Here is a 23,885-nt window from a genome sequence, read left to right on the forward strand (position 1 = left end):
TTTGACTCTTGAGATTTCATAACCAGCTGGGCAGCTTGGTTCCTGCACGTTAGTGCAGGAGAAGGAGTAAAGTATATCTGGTTCTCTGTATTTCAGGATCTTTGATGCCAGTTAGAAATATATCATTATTTCTTGAGTTGAGATGAACCTTGTCTGGGAAGAACACAAAATTGGTGGAGAAACTGCTGAGTAAGCAAAGGTTCCAGATGACTTAGTTTGGCTAAAACATAGGCTTTTTAAAATATAAACACCGTCAAGGGTTTCTCCTATTGACCCATGGACGTATATCCAGTGCAATGATGTTTTCGAATGCACTGTACTTAACCCTGTGTGGCCAAATGTCATTCTAAGTGAAATAAATCATTACAACTTGCATCCAGCATATAAAACAAAAGACAAAATGTATAGAAAATGAAAAAGCATGCAGAGAAATCGGTCAGGGAGGAAAAAAATATCTCAAGAATGTTGCTGCATCCTGCCAAGGAGGAAGAATATTTTTGTTTGATTTTTCTTATTTTTGTTTTGGTGACCAAGCTGGTCAAATGACCTGTTAAGAATAAGAATATTTCATAGAGCTAATGTTCCTACGCTCTAATCTCTCTAGGCAAGGTTCATATTTGTATGAGTTACTTATTCTCTCTTTGTTGACTAAGTCAATAATCAGAATCAGCAGGTTTGGAGTCATGTTGGCAGGGATCAGCATCATGGCTTGGGAGAAGTGAGTATAAAAGTCCCAAGCTGTGGGCAGCCAGCACAGACAGAGGCTCTCTCGTTCTTGGCAGGATGGCTTCTCATCTGCTCCTCCTTTGCCTTGCTGGACTGGTACTTGTGTCTGAGGCTGGCCCTGCGGTGAGTGTTTGATTCTGTGAAGTCCTTTTAGATGATTCTTGTGTACACCTGATGAAGTAGAAGGGCCCTCTCCCAGCTCTGCCAGTCAGCTTGTGTTACTAGGACAAGGGTACCCAGCATCGACTTTTAAATATCATCGATTCAAACTGCAAAATGAATGAAGTTCTGCAGAGCTCACTGACCTGGAGCTTGGACCCTGGGTGCTCCCCACTATAGCTTTGGTGCACTGGGTTTACAGTGCCTGGCTCCTTGCCTCAATTTCCTCGAATATATGGTAGGAATAAAAATATGATATTCATGAAGCTACCAATATTGCGTTGTCAGATGTGCATCCTTTTATAAAGTTTATTTCCCTTCAGCTCATCAAAATGTATCTATGGATTAATCTCTGAAGGGCTGGGTGGACAACATTCTAGTCGAATACTGAATGCTTAAGTCCTCTAGAAGAATTAACTAATACTATAAAATGCATCCTTAAGTAGTCGACATTATTTTACAACCAGTAAGAGGGAATTACTACAACAGCAGCTGACTAAAACATTCTCAGGAAAAACAAGCTATTTGGTCCTGTGGCACATTGCATCTTTTTAGTAACTCCACTCAAATGGCAAGGCTTAACAAAGCAACTGTTCTCAGAGGGCCTATTTTCTCCTTTAAAATTCATTATACATGTTCCAGGTCGATGGCAGCATGTCCGGAGGCAGAAACCAGTCTTTCTTTGGGAACAATCATGTCTGTGTTATATACTGAGAAGGGGAGCTCATTAACTGTCAACACTTACAATGCTGGAAATGGACTTGGCATGGACTTCTTGCCTTGTTCCAGATTTCTAACACCATAAAGAACAGCTCCTTTCACTCTTAACCAGTTTTGTTGACCTCTTACTGGTCTTCTCTATGCCCAGGGCACTGGTGAATCCAAGTGTCCCCTGATGGTCAAAGTCCTAGACGCTGTCCAAGGAAGTCCTGCTGTCAACGTGGCCGTGAAAGTGTTCAAAAAGGCTGCTGATGAGAGCTGGGAGCCCTTCGCCTCAGGGTAAGCCGCCCAAGAAACCCAGACATGGGACCTCATTCTAGCTCCTCATTCTTCTGCCACTTGTTAGAGAGAGCAGCTCACATCATTCGTTGAAGAATCTTCAGGTAGATTGAAAACACAGGCAGAGGTCAAGTAGGCCCTGGGGAGGATGCCCTCCTCTCGCTTTGCTTAGTTAGCTTGGAAGTGTCCAAGAGGGGGAGCAGCATTCAGGGCAAGTAGCAGGGAAAAGGAGTCAGCACCTCGTCTACTCCAGTAGTGGTTCACTGCCTTCTTAGGTCACAGGCCACTTTAAGAAGGTAATGAAAACTATGGTCCTTTGCGCCCAGTAAAATCACACGCACATGCACACACAGACACACATGCACACACGCACACACCATATATAGAATTTCAGGAGTGTCACAGATTCCCTGGTGCCCTTGCATAACATTCAAGCTGGGGTCCTTGTCTTGGAATTTTGTTTTTTTTTAATATTTATTTATTTAAGTAATCTCTATCCCCAACATGGAGCTTGAACCCACGACCCTGAGATCAAGAGTCACACGCTCCATTGACTGAGCCAGCCAGGCTCCCGTGTCTTGGAATTTTAGGCAAGATGTACAATTTGTGTTACTTTATTAAGGAAAGGAAAGGAAAGGAATCGAGGGACAGCACTGATGAGGCAGCTGTCTGCATTTTTCCTGGATCATCCAGAATCCAGCACTTATGTCTAACAAGCACTGTGGAGCACCTACTCTGTGAAAAGCTGGGACTGTCACACTCAGTGACAAAAAGACACAGAAAAGAAAGACGCATATGCAAAGCAGAGCCATCGCCCAACACAGGGTACAACAATGACTTCTCCCCTTCGTTGGCCACTTTACAATTTTCATAGAGTTTTTCCACCTCCATTAACAAGAATTGCAAAGAAAATGCACATTAGCAAACCTAAACCAACTAACTGAAAGAAAGGGCAACCAAGAAACCCTCAGCACCAAACAATACTGCTCAGCGTTTATATCTCCAGGATGGTAAATTTCTGTGGGTTTTCACTGAATCTCAAGAACCACATTATGATTCTTCGCCCATCACTGGGAAGACCATTTTCATTGGTGTAGTTTCAATTGAGTTTTTATTTGTGACTCCATTTATGTTTATCTAAAATGCCAAGCACTATGTGGAAAGTACTTAAGGGAATATTCTAAGCAAGAGATAGAATGAACACATAAAATATTCAGATGTTCGTGTGAAACTTTTTATGACAAGACAAAAAAAAAAAAAGAAATTAAATATTCTCTTCCTAGAAAAGAAGAAAGGTGGAAAGGCAGTGATGAAAGTTAGTGAAGACAATTTCCATTTTTATCTGTCAGTTTTGAGGTCTAATGGAGAGCAATTTCTAACATCAGCAACTTAGCTGGTACATAAAGGGAAATAGAAGTCCCCTAGTCATTTGTTTAAAAGGAACTGCCTAGTATTTATTGTTGGAAAAGTGTTACCAAAGAGATTAAATAAATAAATAAAAAATTCAGATGCATTATACTTTGGGGTTTCCCCAGTGTGTTCCAATGACACTGCCTCTGAAAAACACCCTGACACCAGGGAGGGAAGCAGTGAGATCCTGATGTCATGGGGAACTGCAGAGTCAAAGCAGCTTATGGACACTTCCAAGGGGTAGTTACAAACCTTCACCCAAACACCAACCGTGAATCGCAACAACTCTTTTTTTTTTAATTTTCTTTAATGTTTATTTATTTTTGAGAGAGAGAGACAGACAGACAGAGCATGAGCAGCAGAGGGGCAGAGAGAGAGAGACACAGAATCTGAAGCAGACTTCAGGCTCCAACCTGTCAGCACAGAGTCCTACATGGGGCTTGAACCCACGAACCATGAGATCATGACCTGAGCCGAAGTCTTGACCGACTGAGCCACCCAGGCACCCGATAATGACTATTTTTGAAGTGAAACATTACACCTATATCTTCTGTTCTCCTAAGAAAAATCTGCAATAAGCTTTTTGAAACATTTCTGACAAATTTCTTGTCAGTTAATTTCAGACAGTTACCAGAATTTCACCTTTCCTTCTCGTCTCCTTTTCCTGAATATGTGTGTGTGTGTGTGCGTGCACACACAGTAAAACCTTAGTTTGTGAGCATAATTCATTTCAGAAACATGCTTGTAATCCAAAGCACTTGTATATCAAAGCAAATTTCAGGAACCATTGGCTCAGTTGTAATCATGTGACATTCAGCACCACGTACGACTTGTATCACAAGACATTGCCTATCTGTCAAGTTAAAATTTATTAGAAATGTTTGCTCATCTTGCGGAACACTCGCAGAACAAGTTACTCACAATCCAAGGTTTTGCTGTAAATAAAAATACATATAAATATATATATATATTTCCCCTCACTTATACACACTGCACATATGTGTAGTGTAGTGTGTGTGTGTGTGTGTGTGTGCACGCATATGTGCGTGATGTCACCTTGCCATGCTTGCCATGGCATTTATTCCCCTAATGCCTAACTTAACCTGTAATTTTGTACCTTCTAGGAAAACCAGTGAATTTGGAGAGCTCCATGGGCTCACAACTGCTGAGAATTTTGTAGAAGGGGTATACAAAGTGGAAATAGACACCAAGTCCTACTGGAAGTCACTTGGCATTTCCCCGTTCCATGAATATGCAGAGGTGAGAGTATAGAGACACATGAGTGTCTTTTATTTTTATTTTTTGTTTTTCATCCCAGGCAATGCCCAGTTTGCACGCCACATACCATGGAAATGTCACCGGGAAACTGAACTAGCACAGATTCCCTTTCCTGTTTCTACAGTCAGAAATCTAGAAAACTCTGAAGAGCAAAGTTTATTTTTAAGTTTGGTGGAAACTCATTGAGTAACATGACCTGAATTTACATGATGCTCCTTACCGTCTTCTTTCATTCCACCGAATGGGAATATTTGAATATTTGCTAGCTGAAGAACTGTTAGCATGTTGGATTACTAGGCAGCTCTCCAGACCCTACCTAGGGAAATAAATCATCGACACATCATTTTACTTCCTGAAATCTGAAAACACGCTTTATTCCAAAACACGCTTGGCTCCCAGAGATTTGGGTAAGTGACTTGGGGTAATGCATATAGAGACAGTAAATTCAAAATAATAAGGGCAACACAATACATACCACTATCAAGCATGTACCCCTGCCAGGCTATTGTGTTTTCTATATTTAACCTATTCAGTCCTCATGAACAGCCCACTGGGGTTGGTCCTATTATTATCCTCATTTTACAGAGAAAGAAAATGAGGCAGAGGGCAGTTCAACAAGTTGCCAAAAGTCACAGGCTAGTAAAGGGAGGGGCAGAAATCATTACCGACAGGTCCCAGGGTTTAGCCTCAGGTGTGCCTCAGCTTTCTTCCAGTAAGAAGTCAGGCTAAAAAAAATAATAATAAGGCCACATTTGCAACCCTTGGTTCATACTCTGTTTTTTGCTTATGAGGTAGTAGGAACCTCAGAGTTATATATGGGCCCACTCTTGCTGCCTCCTCCTTGTATGTAATTCCTTAAATCATTTAAAACAGATGGCTGTCATGGAAATACAATCCAGACATGTTGGTCAGAGTCAAAGATCAAATAATTGCATCAAAAATAGCTCAGCACGAAAGGGAACAATTCTCTCTGGCTTAGTCATGGATGAGACTTTCAATCGACAGAAAGGGTTCTTTTAGTAGACAGTGTTGCCAGAAAAACTGGGGCAGGGGGCTGTTTGACTCACAAAGCATCGAGGGAGCCCCATCCACCAAGAAGCTTGCCTTTGGCTGTTCCTTCTCAGTGGGGCGGCAAGACAAAGAGCCTAGTTTAGACAGTACAGGGCTTAGAGGTGTCCCTAGAGTCTCAGCCTTTGCCCTAGATCAGCCTCCTTGGAACCCGTGTCTGCTCTGGTCTCAGCCTAAAGAGACCATGTGAGAACATTCGCTGCCATACTGCCCATGATATGTTGTTCCTAGTCACTAGATGTTAGCTTCCTTGTCTATCATTTACCCTCTTAGTATTCATTCAACTAACATTTTGAAAATAAAAGCCTTTGATGTGTCAAACACGCTGCTGAGTGCTAGAAATTCAGAAGTGAAAACACATTCCTGCCCTTGGTGTGGAAGGAAAGGGACTGAGGTAAGACATATTAGGTCAGACATTCAGCTCAACCTGGAGCTCGCATGGATATGGAGAGTGAGAGAGAGCAGTTAGGCAAGAGTGAGGCCCGACGCCTCAGCTCAGTAACTGGTGATTGCGGGTCCAGCCAGGAGTTCCTTCCCTGCCAGCTTCTTCTGATCAAGACCTCCCCAGACAGCTGCTATTCCTCAACATTAGTCACCTTCTCGCTAGCCAATGACGCAGGTGGCCATGTTATACCTACTGAGAAAGTTGGGAGATGTCCTGTGGAACTATCAGCCTCTTCATTTCATGGGATTTTGAGCACAGATTATGCCATCTACAGTTTTCAGGAAGAATCAAGTGGGGCTGGAGGCCAATGTCACTATAAGTGAGAACAAGCTTTCCCTAGTTCTTTTAGACACTTGGCCTTTAAGGAATGTTTTTTTTCTCCTTCAGAGATTCTCGGTGATTCTTACCTCCTCTTGCCCTCATGCTATTTTTATTTTCAGTATAGTTTAATCAGATCTTTCCTCTCCTGTCCCCAAATAATCAAGCCTTCTTTTTGCATATTAGGAACAAAACATATTTATCCAGGATGTGTCCCAAGTCCATTCCAAGGCCTGTGTACACAATGAGTAAAATCAAAGACCTCCTCACTGCCCCTCATCACTCTCCTGAGCCAAATCCATCCCTCCTAGACTATTCCAGTGCCTGAGTCTCAGAAGCTCTACTAAACTTGCCTCAAGTACATGGCTAAATAGAACAACACTTTTGTTAACAATTTGTCCATGTAGAAAGCTCAAATGAGCTCCAACCTATGTGTGTCTATTTCAAAATTCCCACATGATCCTCCACACTCTGTTATTGTAAATAGAACCCTAGGATGCTTTTACTTCAAATTCATTGCTTGTTATCCACATAAAAATATACTTGTTAAAAAATGCAAAGGAAGAGAGAGAGAGAGAAATTTCTGGGTTTATAGATTGGAGACTTAACTCCTAGCCTGGTTCTGTCCTGTATAAACGTGGGCCAAACACTAACTCAGAGGTCTAGTTTACTTATCTATCAAGTAGAAAGAGCATTCTCCGGCAGCTCTAAAATTCTAGGTCTCCGGGTATCTCCGCAGGAATGGCAGTCACCATTCTTCAGTCTTCACATCACTGAATGCCCGTTACTGCCTTTTCTCCTTTTTTTTTCCCCTAAAACCAAGAAAATGGACAACAGGATCCAGGCTCTCTGTGATTTCTCTCAGTCAGGCTACAGCCACCCTGATTTTTAGTGTGAATTTGTAAAAACGACATTAAACAAAAAGGAGAGACCTGATTCTACAGGCAGTAGTTAAAGAAATCTCGTTCCGAGGGCTGCGCCAGGCCCCCATGGAGTCTCACCAGCCTATTTGGACTTTTGCCTTTTGCTCAAGGTGTTTCAGAAAAAGAAGTAATAAAATAAAATGGGTTAAATTGGCACTGGACTTCCAGTGACCTCTCTCCCCGTGACTCGCATTTTAGGCTCTGTGAGAAATGGACGCTGTCTTTGCTCTCTCTTAGGTGGTGTTCACAGCGAACAACTCTGGCAGCCGTCACTACACCATCGCTGCCCTGCTCAGCCCCTACTCCTACTCCACCACGGCCCTCGTCAGCAGACCCAAAGAATGAGGGACTCCCCTTGGGTGGGTTTGAAGGATTTTGTGTAACCGATAGTGTTCCATTTTTATTAATGCAGTGTTTTCACTTTATACGCTATGGTAGAAACTTGGGCAGAGACAATAAAACATTCCTATTAAAGCACTTCCTGTTTCATTTGGACTCACTGTTTTATTCCCTTGTCCTCTCAACAAAAACAAAATTTCAAACTTTAGAGAGAAGCAAAAGAACTCAAAAAAGTCTCTGGCTGAATTCTGGGAGAAATCCCAATTCCTAATGTCTTTCAAGCTAAGCACATATGCCGCATGGTCGGAGGCCACTAAAAGCGTACATTCTGATGGAGTACCTGGGTGGCTCAGTCAGTTAGGCATCTGACCCTTGATTTCAACTCAGGTCATGATCCCAGGGTCGTGGGATGGAGCCCCACAATGGGCTCTGTGCTGAGTGTGGAGTCTGCTTAAGATTCTCTCTCTCTCCCTCTCCTTCTGCCCCTCCCCAGCTCACATGTTCTCTCTCTCTCCCTCCCTCTCTCTCTCTCTTTCTCTCAAACACACACACACACACACACACACGCACGCACACACACACACATTCTAGGGTCTCCTGGGTGGCTCAGTTGGTTAAGCATCCAACTTTGGCTCAGGTCATGATCTCACAGTTTGCGAGTTCCAGCCCCACACTGGGCTCTGTGCTGACAGCTCGGAGCCTGGAGCCTGCTCCAGATTCTGTGTCTCCTTCTCTCTCTGCCCCTCCCTTGCTCACAGTCTCTCTTTCTCTCTCTCTCTATCTCTCTCTCTCCCTCTCTCTCTCAAAAATAAGTAAACATCAAAAAAAACACATTCTGAAAATGAGAAAGCTTGAGTTTCCTCTAACCTTCAGTGAATAGCAAAAGATAAGCTCTGAGGACCCACTTCTTTATTCTGTGCATTCCCTTTAAGTGCTTTACTGATTTTCAGAGTAGCACAGCTGTACGAGGACAGACCTGCAGTGGCTCAAGTCCTCTAATCCGGTTCTGACCAACTACACCCCAAGTCAGCTGACTAAAAGATGTAATCAGAGAGCACTCACACCCCCAACTCACTCAGACTAATCCAAAATTCATGCATGGAGAAGCCACTACATGCCAAACGCTATTTTCGGTGCTCTGAACATACAGAATATGATCTAGTGCCTGTGTTTAAAGAACTCATGGCCTTTTGAGAAGATGACTGCGTCAACATGATTTGACAGAGGCTACGGTACAAGGCACAGCAAGGGGAGGAAAAAGCGGGTAGCAAAAAGCCTGGCGAAGTCAGACAAGGACTCAGAATAAATTTCACTTCTGAATCTTGGCGACTCACCAGCTCCAAAAGGGAGGAGTTATTCTAGGTAGAGAAGAGCAGAGATTGCAAGGCCAGACCAAGTGAAACAACGTGATTCGTGAGGGAACAGATGGTGAGTGAGGATGCTGACGTGTAGGAGGTATTGAGGTGGGCTACGTTGTGCTGCTACATTGACAATCTCAATCTCTGTTGCTCAACAAAACCAAACTTTATTTCTCACTCACGCCAAGTCCGATGTAGGAGTTCTTCGTCTGGTGACTCCCAGGGTGGCTTTCCTCTATGGTGACTCAGGGCCCAGGTTTGATTTATTTTGTGGCTTCAAAGGATACCTGATCAACAGACTGGAAGAATAGAGAAAGTATGGTCTTAATCCCCTCTGTGCTGAAGTGACACATGTGATTCCCACTGACATTTCACTGGCCAGAACCTGTGGCATGGTCTCATTCTAGATGCACGGAGCAATGTGGTTCCTGGCCAGGAGTCATTTCCCAGAATGACTACATTCTGGAGAAAAGCACTGATCTGGGTTGGTCAAGAACCATCTCTGCCACAGTAAGACTGGAAACAGAGGGAAAGGAGGTTGGAGTGAAGGCGGGCTTTATATGGCACCTGCTAGAGCTATGAATTCATCTTCTAGACAATGTGGATCCATGCTGGGAACCTTGTCATCAGGCAACACCTCTCACCCCCCACCCCACCCCTGTGTGGCTGGGGCAGAGGTAGTTACTTCTTGTGCACAAGCTCCAACCAGGGTTCCCTGGGACCACCTGGGTCTGACCCAAGGGATAGGCCTCAACATACCTAAGCAGCCATTCCATTTACCTCCAAATTCAAATCTAAAACCTTGCCATGCTTTTGCTGACTGTGTAGAAGGAGTCAGAAATTTGAAGAAAGTGGAATGTAGGTTTGGGCTTTTTGACATGTATTAAGCTTTCCCCCAAATATATGTGGCAAAATCAATGCCTCTGATTCTGTTAATGAGGTTAGCAAGTCCTTTTCCCATGTATATTAAAGCTAATCCACATACAATTGCCATTTTTATAGATTAAATGACCAAATATTGGCACTTTTGTAAGATTCAATCTAATACTTACAATGATTGTATTGGTCACCGACATGCATGTTTATAAAATGCTACATTTCAATTTGGCTGCTGTTAAATAGCTATGGATTTTTATAGCCCAAGCAGATTGAAAATATGAATCTGCCACATATATACCTGAATTGAATTTAACTTTTTAATTTTCCTGGCTCATGTCTTCTTGGTATCAACAAACCTAATCTTGTCCACTAAAATCAATTCCATTTGACTTCTAGTTTAACTTCCAGACTTCTCCTTCCTTTCTGAATGTCCTCTCCCTTCTGGATGCTATGTAGCATCTTGGCATGTGTTGTCTGGTCCCTGATAGTCCTCTGTCCATGCTTCCTCCACTGAAATGATGCTTTATCCTTTGCTCTTTGCTGTTATGTATTAATATCTCAGCTTATGCCTTTCATGGCCACTGTTAAGGGTTGAATTGTGGTCCCTGAAGACGTATGTTGAAGTCCCAACACCCGGTACCTGTGAATGTGACCTTATTTGGAAATTGAGTCTGCAGATGTAATTAATAGAGATGAAGTCATTAGGGTGGCCCTAAGCCAATACAACTAGTGTCCTTAATGGCTCAGTCAGTGGGTTAAGCATCTGACTTTTGATTTTGGTTCAGGTCATGATCTCACAGTTTATGGGATCGAGCCCCTCCACGCTGACAGCGCAGAGCCTGCTTGGGATTCTCTCCCTTTCCCTCCCCCACTTGCATGCACATGCTCTCTATCTCTCCAAATGAATGAGTGAATGAATGAGGAAAATTCAGACACAGACACACAGGGAGAGGGTCATGTGGTGACAGAGGCAGAGAACGGAGTGTTGTGGCTGTAAGCCAAGGACAAGAAATAATCGCCTTCAACAGATGTCTTCTCCTTTTTAAGTTTTGGAAGGAGTATGGCCCCAGCTGACACCTTGATTTGGGACTTCTAGCCTCCAGAACAGCGAGACAATAAATTTCTGTTATTTTAAGCCACCCAGGTACTTTGCTGTGGTACTTTGGTACTTTGTGGTTCTTTGTTACTACAACCCTGGGAAACTAATAAAGTCTCCTATGGCGTTCTTCCAGATTTTATCCTGGGTTTGTATTCACTGAAATATAACATTCCGAAAGTCAAAATTTACACTTAATAGGTATTTAGATTTCTTTTCTATACTTAGTGACGCTGAACATGTCATCTTGTGTTTATTGGCCATTTGAACCTCTTGTGAACTGCATATTCACCTCATTTGGAGGCGGTCTGTTTACTGAATATTGATTTATAAAAGTACTGTGTATATTAAAGATATTTACAAGTTATATTTGAAAATTAGATGTGACAGATAAAGGAAAGTTATCTAAGTTGTAGAAAACTACATCAGCCAAGATACCTTGATGGAAATTGGTGTGATGATTGCAGAGAGGAAGGTGGGAACTGGGTTGTCACAAGCAGAGAGATAAAAAATCATGGGGGGAAACTGGACGGCAAGTAAGTTGGGTTATAGAATCACTGAACGCTAGGTTTTGGAAGCCTTTTGGGGATAAGAAAGCTGAGCTACAGAAGATTCAGTAACTTGCCCAAAGCCGTGCAGAGAGCTTTGGAAAGCCCTGAAAGGCACAGAAACAGACTTGCTACAGTAGTCTGTTGGCTCCTAATTCGCTCAGCCTGAAAAGAGCTGCTTACCCAAACGCTTGAAATAGCAACGAATGCTAATTAGAAAGTCCTGCCAAAAACCTACAGAAGCAATGATATCTGCTTCTAACATATCAACCTTGGTGGCCTCCAATCAGCCCCATTCTCTTTCCCATGAAAACACCCAAGAGATAAATGAGTATTTTAATTAATTCCATTCATGGCCTTTCTCACTAATAAGAAACACACATTTCCTACTTCCCTAAATCTAGAAGGATCTTTATCATGTTTTATCAATTTCCCAATAACTTCAGGAATAAGTACTTGGTTAGGTACCTAGTTTTTGGTCAAACACCAGTCTAGATGTTGCTGTGAAGGTGTTTTTTGTTTTTTGGGGGTTTTGGGGTTTTTTTTTTACATGATTAACATTTTTTTCCTCCAGCTTTACTGGGATATAATTGACACATAACATTGTATAAGTTTAGATGTAAAACATGAGGATTTGATATACATATATACTGTGAAAAGATTACCAAAATGAGGCTAGTTAACACATTCATCACCTCACACAGTTACCTCTTGTGTGTATGTGTGTGATGAGAACTTTTAAGATTTACTCTCTTAGTGACTTTCAAGTATATAGTACAGTATTGTTAACCATAGTTACCATGCTGTACATTACACCCCCAGAACTTATTCATCTTATAATAGGAAGTTTGTACCCTTTGACCACCTTACCTGTAATAAACATTTAAATCAGTGGACTTTGAGTAAAGCAGATTGTCCTCCATAATGTGGGTGGGCCTCATCCAATCAGTTGGTGGTCTTAAAAAAATACCGAGGCCCCCAGAGAAAGAAGGAATTCCGCCTGCAGCCTGCCTTTAGAGACAAGACTGCATCAACTCTTCCCTGGATCTCTAGTTTGCTGGCTGGCCCTGAAAATTTGAGACTTGCCAGCCCCCACAATCACGTGTGCCGATTTCCTTAACGTAAATCTTTCTCTCTCTAAATATGTATATTTAAGTATAAATAAATTAACATTTTATATTTAATATAAATGTATATTTATATTTATATTTCTCTGGAGGACCCTAATATAGGGACTATATCCATCCTTTGAAAAACATGTGTATGGTAATAAGGAGGCCTTGTAGGGTCTGGACCAGGGGAATGACATGGTGGAGGTTGAATTTAAGAAAACAAAGCTGGGGCGCCTGGGTGGCGCAGTCGGTTAAGCGTCCGACTTCAGCCAGGTCACGATCTCGCGGTCTGTGAGTTCGAGCCCCGCGTCAGGCTCTGGGCTGATGGCTCGGAGCCTGGAGCCTGTTTCCGATTCTGTCTCCCTCTCTCTCTGCCCCTCCCCCGTTCATGCTCTGTCTCTCTCTGTCCCAAAAATAAAAAATAAAATAAAAAATAAAAAAAAAAAAAAAGAAAACAAAGCTTGGAGCACCTGAGTGGCTCAGTCAGTTAAGTGTCTGACTTTGGCCCAGGTCATGATCTCATGGTTCTGAGTTCAGGCCCCACATCGGGCTCTCTGCCGTCAATGCAGAGTCTGCTTGGGATCCTCTGTCCCCCTCTCTCTCTGCCCCTCCCCCACTTGCACTCTTTCTCTCAGAAAAGAAACATTAAAAAAAGAAAGAAAGAAAATTTTTAAAAAAAAGCTTATTAGGAATGAGCCTGGTGGGATCGATTGGAAGCAGAAGCAGGGGAACCAGCCCAATTCATTTGCAGAAATAAATGTTTGAGGTGTAGATTAGCGTGATTTGGACAAGTGCAGTACCCAGGGGAATTCAGAAAAAGGAATGAATATTAGATTATAAAATATATACATGATGAATGGGTTTCACTTGCCTTTTCCAGAAGAAAATTACAAGGTGGATTGAAAAATACCTCGTGCTTTAAAGGAGAGTCGAATGAAACTATCCCTCTGGCCCATGTCGACTTCCTAATGTTTGAATCAGTAATTTATCTCCATACACGAAAACATAAAATCAGTCTTTGTAAAGAAAGCATGTGTGTATATGTGTTTGATAACAGATATTTAACAACTGGCTCGTCAGAGAAAAAAACGTCAGCCCAGATTTGTAGTGTTTGCCAATTTCTGTGGCATTAATAATGCCACCATGGCCAACTTCAAGCAGCCAATATGGTGTCACTGAACGCAGAGCTGGAAAGAGAAGAAAAAAGCAGCACAGCTGGACAGCACAGTATCTCCACCATGCAGACACCACAGACATAAGTAACCTCAAGAGCACAGATAAGATGATTAGAAGGTAATGAGATTTGAGTATTTATTACCTTTATTTTAATAGACTTTAATGCTGTGTTTGATAATCAACTCATAAAATTCCTGAAGACTTTACATCAGGTATCACATGCTGGCTCCAGAACAGCCGTGCTTAAATCCTCTGTCACAACTCCTTTCAAATGTCATTTGACTGTGAGTGTAGATGAGTGTGGACCGGGAGGAGGGTAAAGGTAAACAGCAGTGTCATTTTAAAGGGCAGGTATTCATTCTCCTAAAATGTCCCTGCCCTTTTAAAAAGAAGAAAAAATATACTGCTATAACGTCCACATAAAGCGTATTCAAATAAATATAATTTTAATGAGACATTTATATGCAGCAATCTATTTCAAGATTAGGGGCACCTGGATGGCTTCAGCTCAGGTCATGGTTTCTCCATTCCCAAGTTGGAGCCCCGCGTCGGGCTCTGTGCTGACAGCTCGGAGCCTGGAGCCTGCTTCGGATTCTGTGTCTCCCTCTCTCTCTGCCCCTCCCCCGCTCGCACTCTGCCTCTGTCTCTCAAATATAAATAAACATTTAAAAAAAGGATTAAGATTGCCTCTGTTTAAAGTCTTTTCTGTGCCATGTATCATACCTGTAGGGAACCTGAGATCATCATTAAAATCAATTCAGTGTCCTGAGACTTTGAACCCAGACTTCATAGGTAAAATTTATTAATCCGGTCACATGTCAATGAATTAATTAGTACATTTTTCTCCCCATTTAACCTTTCTTATATTTCAACTTTTTTTTTTTTTTTTTTAATTTATTTTTGGGACAGAGAGAGACATAGCATGAACAGGGGAGGGGCAGAGAGAGAGGGAGACACAGAATCGGAAACAGGCTCCAGGCTCCGAGCCATCAGCCCAGAGCCTGACGCGGGGCTCGAACTCACGGACCGCGAGATCGTGACCTGGCTGAAGTCGGACGCTTAACCGACTGCGCCACCCAGGCGCCCCATAACCTTTCTTATATTTCAAGGTGCTACACTGCTAAAGCCTGGAGACTCATCTCTGAGGTAAGACCAGCCAGTCAGCGCTTTTAGGGGCAAAGGAGAAAAGGAATATTTTTCTCATGGTTTCAGATATAAATAGAGAAAATAAATGGAATGTGCACTTGTACTATTTCTACATATATTTGTGTCTCTCTGGCATCCTCTCCTCCCCAGGGCCCAGGGCTGTGCTCTGGAATATGAGGGAGTGGTTGGGGATTGACGTGACCTGAGGACAAGAAGGAAAGTATCAGAGAAAAGATAACAAATTAATGGAGTCATATAAATTCCAACAGTGGGGAAGCAAGCCATGGACATGAGCCCAGTGAGGTCAGTATCGCTGGAGAACAGGCCTGAGCAGGGAGGCCAGCATGAAGGATGGCGGACAGCCTGTGAGACCCTTATGCACCACCCCAAGCAATTGCTAGTGAACACAAGCATAGAGGACTTGTTCCTCTCATCCCAAATGCAAGGTTTTTAGCAGAAAAGTGGCATGATTAAATTAGAATGTGAGAGTGCATTTCTTATTTAAGGAAACAACCTCTATGTCCTATTGTGTGTGTGTGTGTGTTTGCTTTTTTTTTAATTTCAGGATAGTTAACATACAGTGTTACATTAGTTTCAGGTGTACAATATAGCAATTCAACAGCTCCATAGCTGAGCTCAGTGCTCATTGCAGTAAATGTACTCTTAATCCCCTTCACCTATTTCATCCATTCATGCCTCTCCCACCTTCCTTCTGGCAACCATCTGTTTGTTCTCTATAGTTAAGAGTCTGGGTTTTTTTTTTTATTTGCTTTTTTTTTGTTTCTTAAATTCCACATGTGAGTGAAATCATATGGCATTTGTCTTTCTCTGCCTCACTTATTTCACTTAGCATTATACCCTCTAGATCCATCCATTTGTTGCAAATGACAAGATTTCATTCTTTTTTATGGCTGAATAACATTCCATTGTGGTATGTGTGTGGTGGACGTGTGTATATGTGTGTGTGTTCCACTTCTTCTTTATCTAGACTTCTGTCACTGGACACTTAGGTAGCTTCCATAATTTGGCTATTGTAAATGGTGCTGCAATAAACATAGGGGTGTATATATTTTTTCAAATTAGTGTTTTCATATTCTTTGGGTAATTACTCAGTAGTGGTATTACTGAATCATATGTGATTCTATTTGTAATTTTTTGAGAAACCTCCATACTGTTTTCCACAGCGGCTGTACCAGTTTCCATTCTCACCAACAGTGCACGAGGGTTCCTTTTTCTCCACACCCTTGCCAACACTTGTTGTTTCTTGTGTTTTGGTCTAAGCCATTGTGACAGGTGATGCTAGGTCACTGTGTGTTTTTTTTTTTTTTTAATGTTTATTTATTTTGAGAGAGAGAGAGAGAGACAGAGTGTGAGTGGAGGAGGGGCAGAGAGAGAGAGAGGGAGACACAGAATCTGAAGCAGGCTCCAGGCTCTGAGCTGTCAGCACAGAACCTGATGTGGGGCTCGAACTCATGAATCGCAAGATCATGACCTAAGTCGAAGTCAGGTGCTCAACTGACTGAGCCACCCCGGCACCCCTTTCATTGTGGTTTTGATTTGCATTTCCCTGATGATGAATGATGTTGAACATCATTTCATGGGTCTCTTGGCCATTTGTATGTGTTCTTTAGAGAAATGTCTGTTCATGGTTTCTGCCCATTTTAATTGCATTATTTGTTTTTTTGAGTTGTATAAGTTCTTCATATATTTTGAACAATAACCCTTATCGGGTATATCATTTTCAACTATATTCTCACACTAAAAGACACTGGTTGTCTTTTAGTCTTGTTGATTATTTCCTTCACTGTGCATAAGCTTTTTATTTTGATGCAGTCCCAATAGTTTATTTTTGCTTTTGTTTCTCTTGCCTCAGGAAACATATCTAGAAAACTGTTGCTATGTATGCCCTGTTGTTTTAACATCTTATTTTGAACTAGTTTTAGCCTCAGAGAAGAAAAGTTGGAAAAAATAGCACATAGAGCTCCTTACCCAGATCCTAATGCTAACATCTTACGTGATCACAGTCCAATATTCGAAACTGGGAGAATAACATTGATATAATTAATCCTTGTTAGTGGCCTCTAGTCTGTAAGTTTCTCAGTCTTTCCTTGCTGTAGTAAATTCCTGGGGCTGCCATTAAAAAGCACCATAAACCAGGTAGCTTAAAACAACAGAAATTTATCGTCTCACAGTTCTGGGGGCCAGAAGTCCAAAGCCAAGACATTGGCAGGGCCATGTTCCTTCTGAAATCTGTAGGGTAGGATCCTTCCTTGCCTCTCCCTAGTTTCTGGTGACTTGCTTATGATTTGGGGGTTGTTGACTTGCAGTTGTATTTCTCCAGTGTCTACCTCTGTCTTCCTATGGCTGTCTTCTTACCGGACACCATACACAGGAGTAATGTCATCTTGTTTTTTTACTTTATATATTTTGTATTGTGGTAAAAAACACATAACATAAATTTTACCAGCTTACCCATTTTTTAGCTAGCAGTTCAATGGGTTGAGTATATTCACATCATTCTGAAACAGACCTCTAGAACTTTTTCATCTTGCAAATCTGAAACTCTATACCAATTAAACAATGGCTTCCCATTTCCCCCTCAACACAGCAACCCCTGGCACCACCATTTCTACGTTCTGTGTCCATAAATTTGGCTACTTTAGATCCTCATATAAGCAGAATCATACAGTATTTATCTTTTTCTGACAAGTCTGACCTCATCTTAACTAATTACATCTGCTATAGCCCTATTTCCAAATAAAGTCACATCCCGAAGTACTAGAAGTTAGGACTTAAAGATATCTTTTTGGAGGGAAACACGATTCAACCCATAACATTTGCCTTTCATGCCCTTGACATTTTTGAAGAGTAGTGACTAGTCATTTTGTAGCATGACTCTCAATTTGGATTCACCGGACATATTCTCATGATTGAAATGAGAGTATACATTTTTGGTAAGAATACCACAGAAGTGGTATCATGCCCTTCTGAGTGTATTACATCTAGGGGTTTATGTTGTCAAAACGTCAAACACTATGCCCCATTTTTTTTTTTTTTTAATTTTTTTATTTATTTTTGGGACAGAGAGAGACAGAGCATGAACGGGGGAGGGACAGAGAAAGAGGGAGACACAGAATCGGAAACAGGCTCCAGGCTCTGAGCCATCAGCCCAGAGCCCGACGCGGGGCTCGAACTCACGGACCGTGAGATCGTGACCTGGCTGAAGTCGGCCGCTCAACCGACTGCGCCACCCAGGCGCCCCACACTATGCCCCATTTTTGATAAACAGAAAGTCTCGTGCAATGTGCTGCTGAGGGTGGGAGAGGTAATCTCATGGCTGCTTGAAAGAGGAATCAGAGAGAAAGAACCTTGGAATCTGGAATAACACACTTGACGTTGCTACAGCTTTATAAGCTGGTGGTAATAAAGAACATGATGCAACCAGAACAGAGAGAAGAGAATGGTGTCAATACTCTCCAGCCCAAATCCACCAGGAACACATTTATGTCGTTGAACCACTTGGGTTTATTGCCTTTTCTAGGAAGAGAGAACACATACCAGGGGGAACCATAAAGTGTCTCACTTAGAGTGTTGAAAAGAACCTATTGTAGGTTTGGGGCTTCAACTGATTTGAGGAAGAGTCTGAGGAAGTGGGATTTCGTCTAGTTTGGATGCTGTCAGAAAATGGATGCAATTCTGTGGTGTCTCAGGGGTCTGTCCATCTGTAGGGAGGGCAGACTAGAGAAGAGAAAGAACTGCAATTTGGTAATAAAGCAGAAGCAGTTACTCCTTTCAGTGAGAGGGGACATTTGGTGTTTTGTGGGTTTCATGGTGACTTGCTTTTTTGTCTTACTTTATCATGGTCTCAGAGCAACCTTGATGATATTGATGTTCTGTGATATTGTCACGTCCAATGGAATGACACTGCCCAGATGTGAGCCCCAAACTAGCTTGTGATGACATTGAGGCCAGTTCCTCAGTGCATGAGCTACTTCCCGGCCCCCTCCCCCTTTTCCCCAATGTCTATAGAGGTATTTAGAAAATCCGCAGGTAGCAATGTGGCTTTGTTGTGGGAATGAGAGAATTAGAGGAGTCCATGAAGTCTCAGCCATGATCTTGGCGATCATGGCTAGCAGACTGAGTGAACAAGCCAGCCACTGAGCCCGGGAATATGAACGGAGGGGCAGATTTGTAGGCAGAGATGTTGAGCTCAACTTCTACCATGCTGAACTTGAGGTAATCAAGCTTTTTAATCTTATACCTTGGAAGCTGGCAGAAAGCAAAAATCGCCAATATTAAAATAGCTTCTGAAACATTTGGATGGCACCTGCCAAACAAGGACATTTAGAGTATTTATGCCTTAAACTACATTTTATCCACAGAGGCAGCACTTCCTAGGGATTTTATTTCTCATCCAAACCCTCAGTTTTACAACCATCCTTCTTTCTACTTCACAGTTCGTAGAACACACTCCTCCCTCAGCCCCATTACTTCTCATTGCCTCTCAAAATGGAAATAAGCTCCTAATCAATTCCATTTCCCAGTTCCCCATTTGCTGTGGGTTAGTACTGCCCCAGTTAATTTCAAGCCAAGGCAGATGGTCATTCATCTTTGGCAATCAATGCAAATGCTGACGGTCTGTTCTGGAACCACTGTCGGCCAGTAAGGAGAGAGGGGTATGAGAAGCCTGCTTAAATAAACACTAGAGATGTGGTGCTCCCCTCCATGCTCAGCAGCCACCACCTGCTGTCCCTGCCATGAATGTCACTCCCCAGGAGGCCAGAGGGTGTGAAACTGGGTATAAAGCCTGCTGTGGAAATACAGTGGTGGGCTTAGGAAGAGAACTCTGGGTCTGGCCTGAGAGCCCCCAGCAGCTGTCTAGATGACCTGTGCTGAATGAACACTACTACAGCCTTCCCTGGGAAAGAGTATTTGGAAAATACATTGGAATCTATTTCAAAGTATCTGCAGAACAGTGTCCAGCACATAGTCAGTGCTCAATAAATATTTGCTGAAGAAGTAAGTGAAAGGCTTGGCTCTGAACAGGCAGATAGTTCTCGTGTGGGCCCTTACGAGGTCTTTGGGTTTTACCAGGTGGTTTTTCCTCTCACACAGACACATGAGAAATGGCAGCATGACCCTACCAGATCTACACGAAAGGAACCAGTTTGTTGAGAAACACTGAAAGACCACCAGCTCTTGGGAGTAACCAAGTTCAAATACTGAGTACAGGTTCTGCATCCAGGAAGTGACTTCAAGAACTTAGGCACTGAGAATGTTTAAAAATAGAAACAGCCTGTCTAAAATGCTCTTCTGCCTAGGGCCAGGGCCAAAAGAACAAGAGTCCCTTTTGTTGTAATTGGTTCAAATTACAGCTAGAGCCTATTGAGTGGGTTTTGCTTCAGCATCTTGAAAGACAGACCTTTCCATCTCAGGTTACCCCACAGAGAAGCATCATGGGATAGGAGCCCCCCACTGTGGGGAGTCAGGGCCTGCACAGGGAGTGAGGATCCCCCATGGGGAGTCAGGGTCCTGCATAAGAATTTGGGGTCTGGTCAGGAATCAAGGCTTTTCCTGCCTGGGGAAAAGAGGCAAACACACAGGAAAATCCATGAACATTCTGGCATCTTTTAGGTTAGGGGTGCTCAGCTAACATGGTCCAATTAGAGGGAAACCCAGGACTTCTCTTCCATGGTGAAAAAAGAAAGTGATACGCCCCCCCTAAAAGAGTGCAGCCTGGGAGGTGCTGGTAGCTGTCCCCTAACTATGAGGGGTGACCTTCAGGGGGGAACCAGTTCCAGAAAGGTAGAAAGTAAGACTTGATGACAATTTGGAGCAGCCAAAACATCTAATATTTCTCTAATTTTCATTGGCATTAACCAATATTTCTTTATTTTGTAAGTGTGTTTGATGCAGCGTTCTTTTTGAAATCCATTTTTATTTATAAAAAAAATTTCATTTTATTTATAAAAAAAGTATACATACTTTTTAAAAAGTTTTTTTAAATAAACTTTTAATTTTAAAACAATTTTGGATTTACTGATTTAGTTCTTTTGTTACTTGTGACCAAGAATGTCTCAAATGATACAGCTATAGAAATATTCATCTTCTCTTAAGATAAAAATGTACCAAAAAATCAATAATGGTTCTAAAATAGGCTTTCTCATGCATATTGCTAAACTGAAAGACTCAATCCTGTGATTTATTGAGAATAAAATTGGCAGAGTTTTTTCAAGGATAATTATTTTATTATACTTTTATTGAAAGGAACTTAATGTTTAGAAAACTAAAATTATAGTTAACACATAGTTGTACCACAATAGAATGATTTTCATTAGTAGAATACTATAAACATATTTATATAAAGTTGCAATCATGTAAAATTATTTGCATGCTTCAATTATTTTATCATGAACAATTTCTCATATTTACATATAAAATAATTGCAATTTGTACTTTTTGAAATTTTCATAATGTAATTTTCACCTCAAAATTACTTTCAAAAAGTAATAATACTTCGATAGTCTCCATTTGGGGGACTCGAAGTTAGGGCCACAACGAACACCTTTATGAAGCATACAGCTTTTTGCTTCTGTTAAATTATGTGAATGACTTGACATTTTCTAGAAGGATCTCTTAGTGGAAGTGGGACCCTGAGCATCAAATTGTCTGGGAAGTAGTCTGGGCTTCACCATTACAAGCTGTTTGATCTAGCACAGATTACATCAGCTTTCCATGCCTGGCTGTCTTTTTGTTTTTTGGGGTTTTTTCGTTTGTAAAATGGGAATAATCACAGCACCTCCTCCAAAATGTTATTTTAAAGACCAATTGTCACCATACATGTAAAAAGGCTTAAAACAATCCATGGTAATATTAAGTTCTCAAGAACTATATTGCTTGGAGTAATATTGGAGTATGAGCATGTTAATGTAAAAAATTCTATCACACTGAAGCCTTACCAGTTGTGCTTAATAGAAATGTTTCTATCATTATATCTCATGATTGCTTTAATTTTTATTCTTTGACTACAAAGGATGAACGTTTGTCCTCTATTTTTTTTTTTTTTTTACGTTTATTTTGAGAGAGAAAGAAAGCACATGAGTGAGCAGGGGAGGGGCAGAGAGAGAGGGAAAAGGAGAATCCCAAGCAGGCTTCATGCTATCAGTGTGGAGCCTCATGTGGGGCTCGAACCCACAAACCCTGAGATCATGACCTGATGCAAAATCAAGAGTTGGAAGCTTAATTGACTGAGCTACACGGGCACTTCCATTTTATTTTTAATGTGTATTGTCTATTCCCTTTAACAAACCATTTTAAAAAATATGTCTAATAGGTTAAAAGGTCTGACTTGTTAATGCATTTAGGCATGAGTATTACTGTATTAGTGTATTGCCACTATAACAAATTACCACAAATCCAGTGGCTTAAATCAACCCAAACTTATTCTCTTACACTTCTAGAAGCCAGAAGTCTAAAATCAAAGTATTGGCAGGGCTGTGTTCCTTCTGGATGCTTGACCTCAAAGAGTGGTTCTCCTTGCCTTTTTAAGCTTCTGGAGGCCTCTTGCATCCTTGGCTCCTGGCCCTTTCTTACAAGGATCCTTGTGATCAGATGGGGTCACTCAAAGAATCCAGGATAATTTCCCCATTTCAAGATCCTTAATTTAATCACATCTGCAAAGTGCCTCACACAGATTAGGGGAATTAGCACGTGGATATCTTGGGAGGAAAAATATTACTCAATCTGTAACAACACACATGTATTGGTTACTCCACATACACGTATTGATCACCTGAAGGCAGGTATGAAAGAAAAATGGAGGGAGAAAGAGAAGGAGGGGAGGAAAGAAAGAAGGGAGGAAGGGAGGGTGGGAGGAAGGAAAGAAAAGAGAGAAGGAAAGAGAGTCTGCACTGACCTTGAAAGATATAAATGCTATCGGGGCACAATAGAAAAACTTGCCCTGATTCCTGGGGACCTAGAGACCTCACAGAGGAGTGACTCCCTGAGTTCATCCTTAGAAGCTAAGTAGGAGACACCAGGCAAATGAGTAGGAAAAGCCATTCCTGGCGAAGAGACTGAACGCACAGGGACAGAGATTGGAGAGCATATTAAATATTCAGTGAAAGGCAAGCAACTTGGTTTAGTTAGAGGCTAGATATTGCATATAGAGTAGCTGAGGATGGAAGGCTTATGCTAAGAAGTAAAGGACCCATGAGTAAAAGGGAAGCTAGGGTAAATAAAGGTAAAGAAAGGCAATGGACTGATCCGATCAGAGTTTTAAACCCAGTCTCCTGGCCAGGGAGTAGATTGAATGACAGGAACTTTACAAGCGTCTGGTGGAGGAGTGGTAAATTCCATTTATATTTCTTCTTTGTTTTAGTTTATATCTAATAAAATAAATAGAAAGAAAAAGAAATGAGCTAGATGATTTTGAAGTTCCTTCCTGACCTTACTTGATCTTAGTCATAAGGCCAAGAGGCGATTAAAGTTCCTTCCTGACCTAAGTTCTGTGGTCTTATGATTCCTATTCAATTTGTTCTCCCCATGGGAGTGGTAATTACAATACTTTTGATACGAGGCCTAGAGTAAAAAATTACATTTACTCCCAGGAAATGACTTACAAAAGATGTTTTTAGATAAGTACCTACTAAAAAGTGTTATTAAAAAATTACTCAATTATTTCCCAATGTATACTCATAAGCCTTTGGATAAATTTTATTTCCTTACAAAAGCACATTATAAAAGCAATGCTATATTGCTTGTAACTTAGAAGCAGACTGCAGACTTAGAAGAACAATAAATGTTTGTTGGTCATTTTTTTCTTAATTTTAATAAATTGTTGGACTTGAAGGTTGAAGTCTAGAGTCAGGAATCAATTTCTAGAAAGATTTTTCTCAGGCCTGTA

The 23,885-nt window shown here is 41.6% G+C and overlaps 2 protein-coding genes across 2 annotated transcripts in view; one reads left to right on the forward strand and one right to left on the reverse strand.

Moving 5' to 3' along the window:
- Positions 1-763: 763 nt before the first annotated feature.
- Positions 764-7,803, forward strand: TTR (transthyretin). Its single transcript, XM_042910882.1, has 4 exons — positions 764-849; positions 1,754-1,884; positions 4,419-4,554; positions 7,564-7,803. Exons 1-4 carry the CDS (start codon positions 784-786, stop codon positions 7,669-7,671), a joined length of 441 nt encoding a protein of 146 aa, XP_042766816.1. The 5' UTR covers positions 764-783; the 3' UTR covers positions 7,672-7,803.
- Positions 7,804-9,166: 1,363 nt separating this feature from the next.
- B4GALT6 (beta-1,4-galactosyltransferase 6) overlaps positions 9,167-23,885 on the reverse strand; it is a 97,366-nt gene continuing 82,647 nt past the window's right edge. Inside the window, exon 9 of the mRNA XM_042910317.1 lies at positions 9,167-9,322. Within this exon, the coding sequence (XP_042766251.1) occupies positions 9,259-9,322 (64 nt within the window). The 3' untranslated portion in view covers positions 9,167-9,258. The remainder of the gene's footprint in view (positions 9,323-23,885) is intronic.

Source organism: Panthera leo, chromosome D3, assembly GCF_018350215.1.
Source record: "Panthera leo isolate Ple1 chromosome D3, P.leo_Ple1_pat1.1, whole genome shotgun sequence".
Classification (NCBI taxonomy): Eukaryota; Metazoa; Chordata; class Mammalia; order Carnivora; family Felidae; genus Panthera; species Panthera leo.

What these genes read in the sequence shown, in the direction of transcription:
- TTR (XM_042910882.1), top strand. Translation starts at nt 784, where the DNA reads ATGGCTTCTCATCTGCTCCTCCTTTGCCTTGCTGGACTGGTACTTGTG. An exon ending in TGTCTGAGGCTGGCCCTGCG is followed by an intron (nt 850 to 1,753) that starts GTGAGTGTTTGA and finishes CTCTATGCCCAG; the next exon opens with GGCACTGGTGAATCCAAGTG. An exon ending in TGGGAGCCCTTCGCCTCAGG is followed by an intron (nt 1,885 to 4,418) that starts GTAAGCCGCCCA and finishes TGTACCTTCTAG; the next exon opens with GAAAACCAGTGAATTTGGAG.